This window comes from Mustela nigripes, chromosome 3, assembly GCF_022355385.1.
Source record: "Mustela nigripes isolate SB6536 chromosome 3, MUSNIG.SB6536, whole genome shotgun sequence".
In the NCBI taxonomy this organism is placed as follows: domain Eukaryota; kingdom Metazoa; phylum Chordata; class Mammalia; order Carnivora; family Mustelidae; genus Mustela; species Mustela nigripes.
The window spans coordinates 23,313,003-23,332,754 of NC_081559.1; the positions used below are offsets into that span (position 1 = coordinate 23,313,003).

The 19,752-nt window shown below is 35.0% G+C and overlaps 1 protein-coding gene across 4 annotated transcripts in view; it reads right to left on the bottom strand.

Moving 5' to 3' along the window:
- The window catches only part of IKZF2 (IKAROS family zinc finger 2), a 152,812-nt gene that overhangs the window by 40,003 nt on the left and 93,057 nt on the right, over positions 1-19,752 (bottom strand). For 3 of the 4 annotated variants that reach the window (XM_059393417.1, XM_059393415.1, XM_059393416.1), the window contains exons 4-5: positions 12,494-12,760; positions 5,928-6,095 (exon numbers count right to left, since the gene is read on the bottom strand). In XM_059393417.1, the coding sequence (XP_059249400.1) occupies positions 5,928-6,095; positions 12,494-12,760 (435 nt within the window). The remainder of the gene's footprint in view (positions 1-5,927; positions 6,096-12,493; positions 12,761-19,752) is intronic. The other variant, XM_059393418.1, reaches the window with a different exon arrangement.

Sequence of the window (19,752 nt, forward strand, 5' to 3'; positions counted from 1 at the left end):
GTGAAACCATATGATAATTGACTCTCTCTGCTTGACTTATTTCACTCAGCATACATAACCTAACTATTGGGACTATACAATCAAAACCAAGACACTACCTGGTGTCCTCTATACAAACAGAGTTCCAAATAGGAAATATCAGCTTATATGGGATCATGCACGGGGTGGGGGTCGGTGAGGGAATGGGGGAGGAAGGGTTAGCATTTATTGAATGTATTTTTCTAATTTTTTTTTCATTTAACACATAAGTGTAAATCAATGCCAAGCTCTTTGTTACCAACCTAGTAGAGAAAAAATTTCAAATCTAAAATATAGGAAACAAAGATGCAATATTGATACTACACAGCACAATAACAAACTAAAACAATGGATAGTCATTACCCAAAGTGGGGGAGAGGAAGGAGGAAGCAAAATACTTTGTACTGAAAATATCCATAAAAGCAGAAATTAATATTAAAATCACTACATTAGCCTTAATATCCTATACTAGTAATTTTAAGCACTAGTTCCTAAATTTTAGTCTATCTGTGGCATATTCTGTGTCACCTTTATAGCCATTTGCACCCTTCTTTGCTCCTGCAGAAAGTTAATTTCTATTGCCTTCATCAGTAGGCTTTTCTGTCCTTTGGCTTCTTGCTAGCCTTCCTGCATGTGAGGAATCAGCAAGAGACTAGAGAGTGGAAAGACTGAGGTCAAGGTGTTTATTCTTCAGTCACAGGTTAGCAGGGGCACATTCCTCATCAAAGCTCAGTGTTTAAGACCCATCTCCTACCTCTTCTAATTCCAGTGATCTCTTGATCCCCTCCAGATATAGGGTTGCTAATGGTTTCTTGCTATTGCTAGCAGTTGTAATGCTTCAACCATCCTTCCCTGGTTTCCTTTATGCCTCACTATTCTCTTGTAAATATTACCCTGAATGTCTCCAAATTTTTCCCATTGAGCAATTTCTCATTGCTCCTGTCAGGGCCTTGGTTGATAGTTACTGGTAGTAGGATTGGCCCAAGGCCTCAGAGAGTCAAAATGGCATTCTGGCACTGAGTTGCTCAATATGAAGAGAACAAGATGGCTTTCTTACTGGGGAGTTAATGGAATCATATTGCTGGCAATATGATTACCCAAATTATCACTGCTGGTAGCATGTAGCCTTGCTGAAGTGACAGTGGTGGCGTGTAGAGTGAAGACTGCAGTATGATACGGCTAACTCTGATGACCCTAAGGATTACATAAAGGAGGAAGGACAGTTTGAAGGTCTTGAGTGCTCACTCCATGTCAGAGCAGAAGGTGGAATGTCAAAGTCCTCTGTCAGCTTTAAAAGAGTCCTTATTTACCTAAGCCTCAGGGCAAATAAGGCTGAAAACCAACTCCAGAATCTGATTTGAAGGGTTATAGAGTTGCCACACTAAATAAAATGGGCAGTACCAATACAACCTGGTCATGGCAATGGATTAGTGAAACATGGAATGGTACTATCTGATCAAATACCAAGGCGCAGAATGTTGAACCTGCAAACACTTTCAAACTGCCCTTGCTGGAAGACACAGTCCTCACTCCCCACCTTTCCATCTAAGGAAACTAATGTCTATAAATCAGCATTCCCATAAAGTAAGAAGACTGTCGATTGTTTCAGCCAAGGCAAGAACCCAATCAGAAAATGGCAATTCTTTTCAGGACTCATTCCTACTAACTCTCATTGTCCACAGGCTCATAATAAATTAGATTCTAATATAAACAAAATCAAGGTCTGATCCAGGAGGTGACAGCCCTATATACTGAAGGAATTACAAAAGGCCAGTTGTACCAGCAGGAGTCCAGTTAGCACGTAAGGAAATGAATCGATTTTAAGTATTTTACAACAAGAAGATGAAACAAAATACTAGATTGGGCCAAATTTTTATCAATATATATGCATTCACCTGGATTTGGGAATTAATATATTGCCTTGAACAAGTGGGAGTGACTAATTGAATCCTTGATTCAGTGATGGCTTATTAGTAAAAAGTTGAAATGCCAGGGTTTCCTGGCATAGCAAAGAGGAAGAAGAACAAAAGCTCAAATAAGTAAGAATAATGGAAAGGATCTATTATGAATCATCGGTTCAGCCTACCACTTACATACTTCTAGAAGGGCCTGTGGGAAACTCCCTTCACCAAAGAATTACACTGGTCATGAAAGAAGCCACATGCTTGAAAAGCTCTATGGTAATTGTCTTCTCTGGGCTGGACAGAACAATGATAGATGTTGCAAACAGATCTGGCCTCCTTGATTTAAATGTATATGTGCTCTCAGAGTGGCACAGGCTCTACAGTAGGAAATGGAAATACCAAATCCTACCGCAGATTATTAGTCTATTAGATTAGCTCTGAGTTGACATTAATCTCTGGAACCCAAAATGCCATTGTAGTTGACCAGTTCAAAGTGGGGGTATATGGAGGTCAAGGTATATATGTAGGCCTTACCCAAGTCCATCTTACAGTATTTTGGGAATAAATAAACTTAGTAATGGATAGAATTCTTATGTTGGTTCCCTGACCTACAGCAATCATGGAAAGCCAAGAACTGTGCTTGTCCAATGCAAGTATGAATCAGACACATAATTTTACATTTTCTAGTGGCCACATTTTAAAAAGGTGGAATTAATTTTAATAGATTTCATTTAATAAGAAAATATCATTTCAACACATAGCACTAGCCACAGGAGGCTAGTTGCTACCAGATTGGAGATCACAGCCCTAGACTTAAAGATAGTAAACTACAAATGAAAGAGGTTGGCATGGCGATTCCTACTACATACCCATGTATACTGCTGATGAGGTTAATGCAAGCTGGATGGTTCTGTGGATGCATGCAGTCTTAATCACATCAAAATGCCGACTACAGATGCAGTTCTAGCTGTAATACCGTTACTGGCACATATTAACATATAACATAGCCCCTGATACCAGGTATGGAGATAATGACTTAACAATTTCTTTGGAAAATAATTCCTTATCAACAGATAATCTGAAGCACTTTGCCTTCACACTGCAGGGAGAGCATACTTTTATTATCTTAGCTTAAGGCAAGGTCAACTCTTCTGTTATAATACAGTCCAAAGAAATCTAGTTCATCTTGACAGCCCATAGAACATCAAGTTGGAACATTACATTCACGGTACTGACTGGACATGGTGAGCAGGAAGTAGTAAATACCTGAGATGCCTCCGTAAGATATATGCCAGAGGACAGGAGATAACTGCCACAGAAAGTTCAGAGAAGCACAGTATTAGTGTAATGTTATGGCTTTGGTGGTCTGGACATGATGAATTAGGTCGTCTATGATAAATGAAAATTGGGTGCACTTTGCAAGTTTCACTATGAAGAAGGCATGGTTTGTATGCTGCTCTGATGTATGTGCTAGGTACCCAAGGGAAGAGTCTTTCCACCAGGGATCAGAGGTCTGGAACTGTCATATTGGACTACCCCCTGGCTATTTGGGGCATCTCAAGCTGCTAAACTAAGAGGGAAAGAAGTGAGCTATTGGTTGGTAACTTTTCTAGACTACCAAGATGATTCTGGGTTGTTATGTTTGGAACTCAGGTACCTCTTTTAAAAAATGTTCCCAAAAATCCTGGTTACTGAAAAATTGCAGTAATGCAAGGAAAACAGGATAGTGAAGTCCTCCGAATTTGTAGAAATTAATGTTTGGGTCACTCATCAGATAAAGAATCCTGTTCAGCCCAGGTGCTAAAACGAGGGTAAGAGTAAGAGAAAGATGGAATTGGTAGCAGAAGAAAGCTGTAATAACCAATTTGGGCTTTCTGAACAATTAGAGGGCACAGAATTTAGCAGCTATATTTTATGTTGTATCTACTACAAAAAGCATTGGCAATTGCAAATATTTTAGATTACAGTTAGAAATGTAACTGAATTCATATCACCTGTTGATGATGCAGTAGGTAGATGACACCTTCCTCTCTCTCACTGCTCCGTTAAACTCTCTTTAATTAGCCAGTTTGAGTATACTATCTATTTATGTATCTACATAATCAAGACTTTGTATACCAAATTGCAAAATAATAGCATGATTGCAGTTACAGGTTCCATGTCTTTATTTTTTTCGAACCTCAAAGTAGCAGTGATTTACTTACAAAATGTGCAATTTCACAGAAACAGCTTCACTTTATACACACAAACTTCATAATCACACAGAACCATGTAAGTGTTGTCAAGTGTCTGGCCTGGTGGAACCCAATGGGAGTGGCCTGCATTTGGAGTAACATCTTTCTCATTCCTCACTTCATTAGCCGCCAACCAGGAACCTCTAGATGACTCATGACTAATTCGCAAAAAAGATGCTGATTGCAACTGCCAAGAGTTCAGCAGAAACAAAAACCAAGGTGTCTTCTTAGACACCACCCACAGGGATAGATGTGTTAAAAGAACAAAAAGGAAATCAAGACAACACAAACTGAGGTATTGAAAGCCTTCCAGAGGTTGAGCTTCGAAGGCACTGAACCTTCTAAGGGCAATATAGCAATCCTGGTAAAGTAGCATGTGTATATTATATCATGATATTAAAAGCAACACAATTTTACAAACAATGAAATAGATGTTTAAAGTTATATTTTTTCCTCAACTTCATGTAATAGATAATGTTCATGAAAATTGATGTTTTACACCATCTGTGGTCAATTCAGTAACGTTTTAATAAGCCAGAATACATGGCTAGGTGAAGGAATTAACTGTCATGTCTTAAAAATATCCTTCAACACAGAATAATTTTTATAATAAAGATGTAATTTTCATAGCAGAAGTTAAAATAAAATATAAAATGTCATAGTTGGAAATAAGGGAATTACTTTGAATCAAGGAGGAAAGTAACTGTACATACTTAAAATATTTTGTTTTTATGTTTGCATTCATTTTATTTTTCTATAACTGCTCCAAATTTACAAGTTAATGCCTAAAATAGTTTCACACATTTCATATTCACATTAAAAACCAAGTAAAGCCTTAAGGATTAATATGGAAAATGTAAAAAAAGATAATATAAGCATACCTCACAATCCATAGCACTCTCTAATACAATTCGTCAATGTAGATGAAAATATCACTTCCATCAAATCTTCATATTAAAATTAAAATTTAATATGTCATTATGGACAGAAGGAGGATATAAAACTGGCTTGAGAGTATTCTATATTAATTTTCCACCCTTAACTTTTTGGTTATGGCAATTCATGCTAAAAGTCAAATGAGATTCATTCAGATTTCTAATCATTCTTTGTCTTTTATGTACTATATCCTAGCATTTTAAAAATATCACACTTACTCTAGATTTTTTAATGATGATTTATGAAGCAAAGAAAAGTTTCAGAGAAAATCCAATGACTACATTTTGAGAGTTAAAGAAACAAGGTGTGTTTAAAGGAAATATAAAATACTCTAACAGCCAATTTTCTAATAAGCATAATATTTTCAAGCTTAAAAATAGCAATGTTTGTTTTCCCACTGAGGTCCCAGCCTGGACACTCTTATCAGTTGAAAAGTACCACAGCTTTCATCTCCTCTATGGTAATATCAGCATGTAACTATGGTATTTTACTCAATTTTCCATTATCCAGGATTAACTATAATTATTGAATTAATAATTATAAAATTAAAAATCATACAGAATCTATAGAACAGTTGTTTCCTTACTTCAATAGCTCGGAATAAAAGATTCTTCAGCTGATGGTACTACTTTCTGCCAAGTCTGTAAGTCTAAAAAAAGGAAGGGCCATATGCATCTTGCAAGATTTATCAGTTATTCAATGTACACAAATAAAAATATTGTTGAGCTCATTCCTAGCTATGTACCAAAGCTGTAAGTTATTCTGTATTACTCTATAACACTTTCCTGAATTTCTTATATTTTAGCTTTCTTCTCAAAGAGTCAGTGACACTTACCAGAGTGGGTCCTGAGGTGTCCTGTGAGGGCGTCCCTTCTTCTACAGGCATAGCTACAAAAAGGACATTTGAACGGCTTCTCTCCAGAATGTAACTTTATGTGTCTCAAAAGGTTGCCCTTCTGAGTAAAAGAGGCTCCACACTGGTTACAGTGGAAGGGACGTTCACCTGCCGAAGGGAAAAGAAGTGGGAACGATCGAGTGGGTTATGTGTAACGGACTGATCGGCTGTATGCTATTAACTGGCAGCGGCTCTCTGTGCTGAGAGTTTTCTCCCTCCTCAGACTTCTGAACCGTTTTCTTCCTAAAATTTGTTAATACTGAAGCCTTAAACTTTAGGTTAAGCACGGTTTCCTCTCCTCATACAATTATACCAGATTCCTGTTACTGGCTCAAAAGAATCAGTAATCGCATTGACCACTGTTTGAACAACTAAGTGCCATCACTTCACTGACTTTACTGGTTGCTTTACATAGAATATTTAAAATCTTAAAATGATATTACCAATTAGGTCTCTAGAATTTCAATTTGCAAATGAAGAACTTGAAGTTCAAGAATCAAAGTATCTGATTCTAGTTACGGAGCTAATAAGTACTCAAACTGATAGGAATCTTGCTCCATTGGACTACAAAATCTTGCTCTAATGAACCATGCTGTATCTCTTTTAATATTACAGAAATTTTGAATTTGAGTTGAATTTTGACTCTTTAGACTAACTCTCTGATTTAGCCTTTGATTTTGTCCCTGGGGGCCAGGTTACAATGTTCATTATCACGAAATCTCCCAAAATTAGGCCAGGCCCGGATCTCTCCATTCTCCTAGTCACCAACAGTGAAAGCTTTGGCAAAATTCCCTGACATAAACAAGAAAAGTCCAAAGAAAATTATTCATCCAGGTATTTCCTGTATTCTTTTTGTTGTGAAAATAATTTGAGAGAAACATTTTCCTTCCTTCCTCCCATTACCGGATACTGCTATAAAACTGTTCAGCCAGAATTATCAGTTTAGTCTATTGTCATCAACTGGCTGTCACCAAGGTCACTGAACATAAAAACATATAGTTGGGGAAGCAGTAGAATTAGCATTTAGGGTCAAACCACGAAGAAAATACTATTATTTTAAGTTTGCTGATCTCTAAAGATATTTATGAACTAAGTTATAAATTAATATATACACAGTGCAAAATAGTAAAGTTCAAAGTTTAGAACGGACATAACATTTTTAAAAAAATGCTCCTTTGGTTTAACTGGACTATTTCTGTACTTGAGGTCAGATGAAGATTTTAATTTTAATACTTAAAATTTATACTGAATTCTCATGTTTTATATCTTTAACTGAAACATTTGAAAATAGTGAATAATGAAACCTCATTATTTTGGGGGGTCTTTAATTAATACAAACTCAATGATTCCTTCTATTAAAGGAAGCTAGGAGTCATAAAGAAGATAAATTGGCCATTTTCTTGCAGTTGCCACTGCGTATTCTATCATATAGATTTGTTATAAAACCTAAAGAAATTGAAAAATGGATACATCAGGTGTATCTCTAATTCTGTACTTTTTTCTCATTTTGGAACTTTATGAGATACATATCCAAAAAATTATAATCTATGTGTTCATGTAAGAAGGGTAAAAGTTTTTCTAACAAAATCTGGAGATCTGAATTACATTTACAAAAAGGCCTTGTACTAGTGTATCATGAAAAAAAATATTTTAAAAGTCACCTTAAATTTTATCTTATTTCATTTGTTTGATGAAATTGGCAAATTAAATCAACACTAAATACAGCTTAAAAGAGAAATACTTTACCAAAAAATTTCTTATATGAAGTCTCACAAAGTAATCAAAGTTTGAAAATAAATCTAAATTTGGTAAATCTTTACACACATATGCACACACAAACACACACACATAACAATTTGTTGGCTTTTTCTGTCAATGAAATAGCAGTCTATAGCTCTTTAAAACCAGGAATTTCTACTTCCCACCCCTGCCATGGAATTACTAATAAAAAAGAAGAATGTACTTTCTTCATGAGAATTTTTATACTGTAGGAAAATAGCAAATGCAAATTATACTTTCCCGTCCAAATACTTGATTTTACTTTTGAAATCTGTCTGGGTCTTCCAGGCAAGTAATAAATTAGTATGTAATAACTTTAAAGTGAATTAAATCAGTTTGGTGAACAAAAACCATTTGAAATCATGTTTGCCTTTAGAAAATCCTCCTATAACGTGCTAACTTAGATTTTCATTAAGCCTCCTACAACTGAAATATTTAAAAATTCCTAATTTAGAGTACTAAATTTGTCATCCCAAGTAATGCTAATCAAAAAGGAAAAAATAATAAGGATAACTCTTAAAAAGAATTTTGAAATTCACCTAATTGAGTTTATGAGACCAATGACAGGGTAATTTTATTTTTACACTAAAAAATATTCCAGATATCTTCAAATATGTTTTAACAGAATTGCATCTGAATTTATGTGATCATCCTTAAAGGGGCAGGAGAAATGAAAAGGGGTCTAGGTATATTAGGAAATACTGTCTGTTGCTGAATGTGTCTTAGTGTGGAGTCTTTTGCTAACTATATTCCCATGGCCCTGAGAAATAAAGAAAGGCATGATGAAGGTTTACAAACCCTGTTCCCATTTTTGATAAGAGGAAAGAAGCAATCATAGTAATGCACTTTGATTGCAGCTGGATGAAGTTTTGAGAAACACTGATCTACATGGATTAAGTCTTGAATTGGGATTATGAGAGACATGTAAAATGATCTGATATTTAAGTAAAAAGGTTCATATATTGTGTCTGTGCCTTGAAACAACACATCTCAATTATTTTTTAAATAATTTGCTTTTTCTTTAATAAACAGGCTTACTCAACTAGTTCTTTTCAAATTAGTTGAGACTTTGCCTGAAAAATATATTAATCATGTTCTTCTGATATAAAGAAAAGCAAACTTCAGAAAAACACCACAAAGGTACTAAATACACTATTACCTAATCCAACTGAAAAAATCATGTAGGCTATTGTATCTGTGATAACCAATTCCCCCATGGGTGGGTACAAAAGTCTGGATTAACAACTCTGAATCCAGGAGAATAATTAATATGGAGACATGCTATCATTAATTTCCATGCTTAATCTGCTTTTTGTTTTGTTTTTGTTTTTGTTTTTTAAATCTGCTAATCCGCTCAAGGACCTTTTTTAGTTATTCCCAGAATGAAGTTATTTATTCTTATTTTGAAATAAATTACACTTCACTATTTTATGTACTTTCATAAGCACATTATTTCTAGGTGTGTGTTTAAAGATTCAACTGAAATACAAGTATACATGCATCAGTTTACTTTGGTGCATCAGCGACAGGGTGTTCCTGTGTTGGATGGAACAACCACTTAAAAATATGAAAAATCCCATGTACCTGTTGAGAGGGCCTTGGAGCAAAAGAATGATTCCACATAGCTACAATGTACACAAAGTTACAAAGATGGGAGTACTCTACCCCAAAGAAGGGCAAAGTTAAGAACAGTCTATATTTATAATGGTCCACATCAATTCATGTTGAAGCATGAATTGATTTACTACCCCTACTTCTTTTACTCCACCCCTGTCGCAGTGAAGAGTGCCTGGAGTATCCGATGACAATATTACCTGATTACCTACTAAAGTAGCAACACCAAGAAATGACACCAAGCCATGTATAAGACACTGGAATTGGCACTTTAGTAGAGTTTGAAAGAAAAAGAAGAAGAAGTGAATTAGATATGATACTCCACATCATTTTAGTAAACTGGGTGGTTGTTGTGTATCTTTTTCTACTATCCATTTTGTAATGGATATTCTATGACACACAAGTATGTTTCCCAAAGGCTTTATAAGGATTTAAGACAGTGCCTTGTACAGTAGCTATTAATAATTGGTAAAAGGGGGAAATTCTGAAATGAAGATAGTAGTTCTTGACATTAATGAGAAAAAATTTCGTTAATGACTAGATCTCAACCACATTTTTTCAATCTAGTTCAAGTTAAACACACACACACACACAAAGACTTTGTATTCTCAAAGAATACAAAAAGGGAGTTGAAAAGGTCATGACCTATTCAGATTATAAGCTGGGTCATCAGAAATACCTATAAAAACAGCTATTTTTTAAATTTTATTTTTTTAAGATTTTATTTATTTAAGCCAGAGACAGCCAGAGAGGGAACATAAGCAGAGGGAGTGGGAGAGGGAGAAGCAGACTTCCCTCTGAGCAGGGAGCCCAACGAAGGGCTCAGTCCCAGGACCTCGGGATCATACCTGAGCTGAAGGCCATCATTTAACGTCTGAGCCACCCAGGTGCCCTAAAAAATAGCTACTTTCAAGATATATCACATTTTCAAGGTCAACACGTGTGGCAGGTATCCAGAGCTCCTCCATGAATGGCTTTTAACTTTAACAAAAACTTTCCAGATCTAAGGAAAGTAAAATTTTTACAATACTCCAATAAACATTTATTAACAATAAAGTTCATCGATTTGCAACAGGACTTTAGTTATTTTGTCCCTTCTCCTTTCCTTTACTAGTAGAGTGAACCCCATATTCATAGAACTTGTGGAAATCTGTATAACTATTTTAGGAACATTTTTTCTGTCAATTTGATGATTTTTCAGAATCAAAATAATTCAACTCTACCATAGTTGTAAATATCAAATAAGCAGTAGAGTCAGTATGTAATTACTCTTGTGTTTACAAACCAACAACACTCATAAAAATCACTACAAATACAGTGGAACATTGATTAACCTAAATATTCAAGAGAGTACACTCAGGTTCTTTGAATTTTCTTGGCTCAGACCATAAAAGGTTTATTAGAGATCTTACAAAAAATTGTTGCTAGTATACTTTTCAGCCTTAAAATGCACACTATATGCAATTCAAGTGAAATTGACTACTTGAGTTTATATGTTGCTAGAAGGGGGAAGTTACACATTTGAGTGGGTATTATCTTCCTCAGTATAATCACTGTGAGATAATGAAAACATTATAACTTTGTAGAACTCTTCTTTTAGAACTGCAGTTAACATTACTTCATGAGCATAGAAGAAAAGTAGACTCATTATTTTATAGTCTTTTCAGATCTTTCTTATCGAATACCAAACTTGATCTTTTAACTTTTCTAGAATTTTTTTTTTTAACTAAGGGAAAAAAACACCTGCACTAGTAATACAAATATTTTAAAAATATGTTGTTTAAAGAGGAAATTAAAAACAAAACCGAAAGTAAACATGTAGCTGTAGAATTTAAATGAGGGTACAGGATCCAAACCTGATGATTTTGATTAAGATAACACTGATTTTAATGTGTAACTCCTTACTATAATTTTTAAGCCTTATAATCATATCTCATCATTAAATGTTGGTGCATTAAGATACCACGAATAGCACATTTCAACAAAACCAGTCTGGGCATCAGGAAACCTTGATTTTAGCCTCATAATGTCTTAACTACATAAGGGATAATGGACAAATCACTTGACTGTAAATGTGTAAATGAGAGGTCTGGGTTAAAAAGACTTCAGTGTACCTCGTATCTCTCATGTTTTAAGCACTCACTAATTAAATTGATTTATCTCTCTTCCAAGAGAATCATATTTTAAAACTCTGGGAGTATTAGTGATTAATATTTTGCTATCTAACACTACCTTGCATTATAGGTAAAGGTACCATCTTTAAATCAATTTTCAGATGAACTTAAAAGTTTTCTAATAGTCAACCACCTGCCTTTCTTACACATAATCTCATTTCTGTTTTTTTTTTTTTTTAATTTAAAAGACTTTTTTGTTTCATTTTGCCAAAGGATTTGGAGGGATTTAAATAAGGCCTTCCTCTCATTAGCTGTTTTTTTACATTACTCTAATGTCTAAAAGTATATCTTTCATTAATCGGAGGCCTCTTTCCTCACCCTATTCCCTGATCACACATTCCTACCAGCATACCCACCACCCTTGGCTATACTGCACCCTCCATATCTCTTGCAGGAGTTATAATAAAAACAATTACAGGAAGATGGTAACATCCTCAAACTAGGGGAAGTATCTGTCCAATACTGAGACCCATGATGGGCAGAGATTGATTGGAAATTGTATTCCAAGAAGTTAACCAGATAAGGTGAAAATGATCCACCTCTATATAAATGCATGAGTACCATTTTATAGTATAAACTCGTAGCTAGCAAACTATATTACCTGCCCATGGGTATGGTAAAATATGTATAGAAATACAAAAAGATTAGGTTACACAATGAGATTCTCCTATACCTTTTGAACCCTTATCCTATTATTGCTATATTAAGAACTGTGGAAACTGAATCCCCAACTTCTTTTCTGATATGCTATTCAGATTTGAAGGCTGGAAGTCAAGACCCAGGCTACTCTCTGCTTTTCAGCAATCCAATACTAGCAGAATTCTGAAAAGGTGGTTTCACCACTGCCACCCCTGAATAAAAAGGAAAGAGAATAGGTGTCAGGTAATATCAACATCAGATGTCACAGGCAGTCATCAGGTTATTCTTTCAGCTGCTTACCAGTGTGACTCCTTTTATGTACCATAAGCACATTGGGCCCAATGCAAACCATGCCACAGACGTCACATTTCAGTTTACCATTCGGAAGCCGGATTCCTCCCTCGCCTTGAAGCTCCTGGACTTTCCTGTTGTCGGCCACCTCGCTGCTCTCAATTAGGGGTTCTTCTAGGCCGCTACCTTCATCATGGCCCCTGATCTCATCTTCACGGCTCAGGGGTTTCCTGTCACACTCTTCATCACTCTGCATTTCTAGCTTTACTGAATTTGCTGTAATTTAAAAAAGAAGAAATGAAGGGATTTTAAATGCAGGTCGTGGTGTCACCTACATCTCTTCTCCACCCAGTGCCATTCTACGAACACGGATGGAAATCACCAATGCAACATTAATACAGACTGTGCTCAGAACTATTTGAGTGACTTTGGCATCAAAGTGAAGATGGCTCAGAAAAGCTCTAGTCACCAGAATGACACTTTATTTGTACACTCATTTCTTTCTTTAACTTAGTTATATGATTTTAAACAAGTCCTTAATTCTGGGATGGGCTTTTGATTTTGTCGCTACCGAGACTCGGCATTGTGTATGATACAAGATTAGATATTGCTTAACCCACTGAGCCAGGCTTCTCCATAACACTCATATCTATATACTATAAAAATACACATATAATATATACATAATATATATACCTATATATATAGATATACCTATATATATACACACACACACAACATACGCATACAACATACACATATGTAACACTTCTGTCTTACATCAGAATACTTGTGTAAACCTGCTTCAGGGCTGAGCAAGAGAAACAACTTGGTATCTCAATCTAGCAAATGTCTTAGATGTATGAAGGCATACCCTCAACGCAAATACCCTAAAATCAGCTTAAAAACATATATTCAGTGAAGAGCTATATAAATGTAGGGCAGAGTGCACAGACTTCACATGCTCTTAAGCTACTCCTTTTTTATATGAAGAAAATTCTCTATGGAACATATTAGTCTGCAAATCAAAGTATTCCAGCTTTAATCTATGCACAAAAAAAAGCAATGAATGACAGGAATGGCATAGCAGGCGCGCACGCACTTCTGACTGTTAAGAAATTTAATGCCTTCTGTTTGCTGTTTTTGGATCATCCCACAGAAATGTTGGAATTTTGTTAGCACAGCCCTCATTCTGGATTGCTGACAAAGTCTTTTCACAAAGCAGAAACAGGCTTTAAATGAATACCAGTTTTTTTATCCCCTGATCTTGAAAATTCTTCAGAAATCATATCAAAGTTCCTGTGCAAAGCAAATTATTTGGTACTACTTGAATGAAATACCTTCATAAAAAGGAAGTAAGTTTTTTTTTTTTGCTGAAATTTTCTTAGAGAAACCACGCATTCTGTTGATTTGTCATTAGGACTTTAAACAGGTAGCGCTATCAAAATGGCTCTTCCCTGCTCCCCTTCCTTGGAACTCCCCTAAGAATAGAGGCAGCATGGGTACAAAATGAGATGATTGCTTTTACTCCAAAGACCATGGCTGTGACATTTATTAGCAGTGTAAACTTGAACTAATTATTTAATGCCTAAACCTTTTTAGTCTTTTGTTTGCAAAGCAGACATAAGTTCAAATCACAAAATGAAGTTTAAGTAGAATAGTTCAGCTATTAGGATTGAGGATCCTATAACCAAACTGCCTGGATTTGAATACCAGCTCTGGCACTCCTTGGAAGCAGTGTCACATTTTATAAGATACTTAAATCCTCTGTGTACTTTATAAAATGAGGATGATAATGGTACCTACTTCTCAGGCTGATGTAAGCATTAACTGAGCAAATACAGAAAATGGGCTTAACTCTTGTTTTTTTGGTGGCAGACGGTGCTCTATTTTTTCCATAAAGTTTTGCAAAGATCAATTATAGTATATATGTGCACTACTCTGAGATGTACAAAACAGTATATAGCCTTTTTGGCCCCATTTCTTTAAAGCTTTATTTATTTATTTATTTATTTATTTATTTATTTGACAGACAGAGATCACAAGTAGGCAGAGAGGCAGGCGGGGGGGGGGGAGCAGGCTCCCTGCTGTGCAGAGAGCCTGATGTGGGATTCGATCCCAGGACCCTGAGATCATGACCTGAGCCAAAGGCAGAGGTTTAATCCACTGAGCCACCCAGGTGCCCCTTTTGGCCCCATTTATAATAGAAAATCTCCTACACTGAGTTTTAACTAACGTACAAATTAGTACCATTTTACCAGTTTTTGAGAAGAGGAGACACGATACTTTATCCCTCTTCATTTCCCCAACATGTTCAAATAATGTGTGGCCTCTAAGGAGGTATTCAGGCAGTATTCGCCGTGGTGTTTTAGTAAATTAAGAATTTTCTTTCTTTAGAATTTTTTTTAAAGATTTTATTTATTTATTGACAGAGAGAGAGAGAGAGAGAGAGAGAGAGAGAGATCAGTGAGAGGGAGGACACAAGCAGGGAGAGAGGGAGAGGGAGAAGCAGGCTTCCCGCCGAGTGGGAGCCCGATGAGAGGCTGGATGAGGGGCTCGATCCCAGGACACGGGGGTAATGACCTGAGTGAAAGGCAGATGCTTAATAATTGAGCCACCCAGACGCCCCAAATTAACTCCTTTTCTATTTGAAGTTCACCATCCCTAAATTCTGATCTCAAAAGCAACTTTTATCCTCATTTTCTTCTTTTTAAAGATTATTTATTTATTTATTTGACGGACAGAGATCACAAGTAGGCAGAGAGGCAGGCAGAGAGAGAGAGAGGAGGAAGCAGGCTCCCCACTTGAGCAGAGAGCCCGATGCGGGACTAGATCCCAGGACCCTGGGATCATGACCTGAGCCGAAGGCAGAGGCTTTAACCCACTGAGCCACCCAGGTGCCCCTTATCCTCATTTTCTAATTGAGAACAGTATGTGAGTGTGTGTGTGAGTGTGTGTGTGTGTGTGTGTGTGTGTGTGTGTGTGTGTGTGAGCGTGTAGATGGTCTCTCTTTACACAAATTGGAGTGTTCAAATTATCTGACCTTACTTTGCTTTCTTCATTTAACAATATCCGTTTAATTTTTCCATATTATTACACAGAAATGCACACTATTCTAACAGCTGCATAAAATCTACTTTATCAATATAATTTATTCCTAGGCTTTATCAATAAAATCTAAGATTGTTTGCTTCTATTATAGATATTATTATATATCACATTGAACTGTCAAATCTGTTAGATAAAAACTGGTATTTTACTATAGATTTTAATCTGAATTTTTTATGGGTGAAATTGAGCATCTATGTCTATGTTTAAATGTTTGGGGGGTTTGGGGGGGCTTATGGGGAGCTAGTTATGGAAGTTATTTGCCCATTCTTCTACTAGGTTGTTGGTTTTTTTCTCACTGAATTTAAAAGCTTTATATGCTAAGGAACTTAACCCCATGTTTGTTATGTTTTGCAAATGTTGCATTATCTTATTACTCAAGGGTATTTGGGAGCATGTATTCTAATTTTACATTTTGAATTTTAATGTTTTCAACTGTGGTTTCTAGAGTCTGTATTTTGCTTTAATAAGTTTTTCCATACTCCTAGAAGTTTTCCATTTTTTTTTTTCTGGGAATGAAAATTATTCTAATCAGAGTAAAACACTAATTTTTACCCTATGTAGTCCCATATTTCATTCATAATTCTCATGTAAAGAAAAAATTAAGAAAAATGAAAAGTATGACTATATAGCATGACTTCATATACCAACCTGTGAGCAAACTGTCTTATATATTTAAGTGATGTACCAGAGGTTAGAAACTACACAGCAACATCATCATTTATATTCCTGAACTGGTCGACATCTGATAAGCTGCATTTAATGACTGTAAAGTCTACAAGCATTCCATTTCAGGAATTAAAGAAATGTATCTTAAAAGAGTAGGTCTGAGTTTGAAACTTCTGGGCCTCTTAAGTTTCAAAACATCACAAAATTATAAAGAATATAACTTGATGTTATATTAAATGATCACCTTTCCCCTAGTGAGAATATTATAATACGGACAACAAATATAATATCTAATGGGTAAAATGTCATTTAAAAATTACTGTGTATTAAAATTATAGTTAGAGCTTTGCATCCACAGAGGAATATAACTGAATATCCAAAAAAGTAAACATTTGTTAGAACTAAAATACAGAAGAAATGGTAAACTTTAGCAATCTTTTCTCCAACCACATTATAATCTAAAGTATTATATGTTTATCACATATGAATGTACATACTACTGCTATAGTAAATATAATAATTTATATTCATTGATATAGTAAATCAATAAATGCAACATTTTATTATACATTATATTTTATCATATATGAATGTATATATTACTATAGTAAATATAGTAGTTTATATTCATTGATATAGCAAATCAATAAATGTAACAGTTTTAGTATATACATATCACAGATGAAATTTCCTATTAATATGGTGGTGTATGTACAAACAAAATCCCATCATAATTAACTTTTATTCTGCTTCACTAAAATTAGGTTGAAATTTAGGATTAAAACAATTAGTCTTTGAATTTCAATTGTTAAATGAAAAAAACTTTCTTACTCAAAGAATATAAAGAAATTCCCTCACAATTTTTTTCACTATTTAAGATGTTTCTAAATAATGCAGAATACTATATTTTAACTCATTAATTAAACTTAAGTCTTCAGTAAATTTATGTATACTCTAAATTATAATTTATATATCAATGAGTTGTATTATGGTTATTTGTAGCTATAATATATAAAGCTACTATAAATATTAATCATTGTATAATATTCATAGTATATTTGTTATCAAAATTTTACTCGTTATTACTTGGTATTTCTTTTACTGTTTGGTAACAGGAAAACATTCTCATAAATGGGCTAATTTCTATGAAGTTGAGAATTTGTTAGTGTGAGAGGGATGAATTCTTGTTATTACAATCTCAACACCAAGAATTATTTTATAGACTATTTCCTCAATATGCCCAAATTTTACATTCTTCTTTTCATATCTATAGGAATTTCTACACATTACTATCTAATGACAAACTAGTAAAGACAATATTTTGTAACAACATATTATTAGCAATGAAAACGGATATGAAATAAGATTTTGTTAAAAGAATTTATTTATTTGACAGAGAGAGATCACAAGTTGGCAGAGCAGCAGACGCGGGGGGTGGGGGGGAGCATGCTCCCCGCTGAGCAAACAGCCCAATGTGGGGCTTGATCCCTGGACCCTGAGATCATAACCTGAGCTGAAGGCAGAGGCCTAACCCACTGAGCCACCCAAGCACCCCTGAAATAAGATTTTAATTAATTGATCGGTTTTTTCTGTTATTCAATACTATAGTCATAAATAACTATAATATATAGATATTTGAATATTTTAATGAACAAAATAAAGATGTTTAGGTATTTTTAAGTTAAAGGAGATAATGTGATTTCAGAGTTTATTTTTATTTTTTTAAGAGATATTATTTATTTATTTGACAGAGAGAGACAGCGAGGGAACACAGTGGGAGAAGAAGCAGACTTCCCACTGAGCAAGGAGCCCAATATGGGGCTCAATCCCAGGACTCTGGGATTGAAGGGTGACCTGAGCCAAAGGCAGACACTTAATGACTGAGCCACCGAGGTGCCCTGATTCTACAATTTACAAAAAGGACAAGTCAAATTTTAAAGCATTCACAATTCTGAAGAAAAAGTTAACTATACATATTTTTAGTTGAATTGGAGATTCATGAACATGGGTAAAATAATAGTTAATAAAAAAGAATGTTATGATCAATTTTACATAGAAGCTTTGAATATATTTCAGGACAAAACGTACAAAGTTTACCTTTAAGCAAAAAGTTGCTTCAAAAGGCAAACAGGTTTATAAATTTAAAATCCCCCCCTCTTCTTCATGCTTCTAAAGTACTACTGAAATTTAGGATATAGCTTTTAGATGCTACAAAAACACAAAATTTAATTGCCTCCATTTACAGATGTTCACACCAAGGCAGAGAAGTAAAGAGACTTACCTACGGGCTTATATTATAAGTGACTCCCAGGCTAAACAATTTTCAATTACAGAAGTTTCTTCAGTAACCGTACTAGGCTCTCTACACTCAAAGGCTTCATAATTATCCTTGTTTTGAGATATATAATAGTGAATGGAAAAGGTTACATTAGACTTGCCTTTAATTCACTAAGATGGTATTAAATAAGGAAATAAAAGAATAAGAGTATTTACAGAGATAACACACGTAGATCACTATTTTAAAAAGGTAGCAAACCAAATGGGGAAATATTATATTTTGTGAAGCTGTTAAAAACTATTTTAAGGACTCCCTGGGTGGCTCAGTCAGTTAAGCATCTGCCTTTAGCTCAGGTTATGAGCCCAGGGTCCTGGGATCGCACCCCGCGTGGGGATCCCTCCTCAGCAGGAAGCCTGCTTCCCCCTCTCCCACTTGCCCTGTTTGTGTTTCTTCTCTCGCTGTCTCTCTCTCAGATAGATAAATAAAATCTTTGAATATATACCATGTAAAAATGAGATGGAAATGAAAACTACACATTGTTACATACACATGATGCTCCTAGAACTCATCCATCTCAGCCAGTATGAAACAAAGACCAAAACCGAATTCTCGTTAGAAATAAACACACTAGCAAATACTTATTAAGTACTTGCTGCTTGCCTAATAATTGCTAAAAGTGATTATGATGGTTTAAGACTAAGAGATGGAGAGTATTAAATAAGAAGTCCATGTCAACAGGAACAGGTCATGGAAGAGTTCATGACTAAGAGAAGAGAACTATTTTACTGACACATATACTTTGGTTACATAATTGTTGAAATATTAACCCCAATGGTACATATAGGGAAAGAGACTTTTCCGGAAATTGGACATTCACTACTTTTTACTCCGTGCTTCCCTCAAGCCACCCACCTATGCAAGATAGCATACAATTCTGCAATGTCTGGCAGCTGATGTCATCAAATAATAAAATTTTCCATTTTTAAAATTTGGGGGGAAAAATAATTTTTAATATGTATGGTAAAATACATTGAAGTTAATTCTGAATTATCAAATTAAAGGAACAAATTCTATCCTAATCCTTAACAATGTCACTGTCACAGATAATTCTGTCATTTTAAAATGTCAGCTTTGGGAAATAGCACAGTAACCAGAACCTTAGATATAATTATTACAATATTTTTAATATCTCAATTAAACTTCCTATAACTTA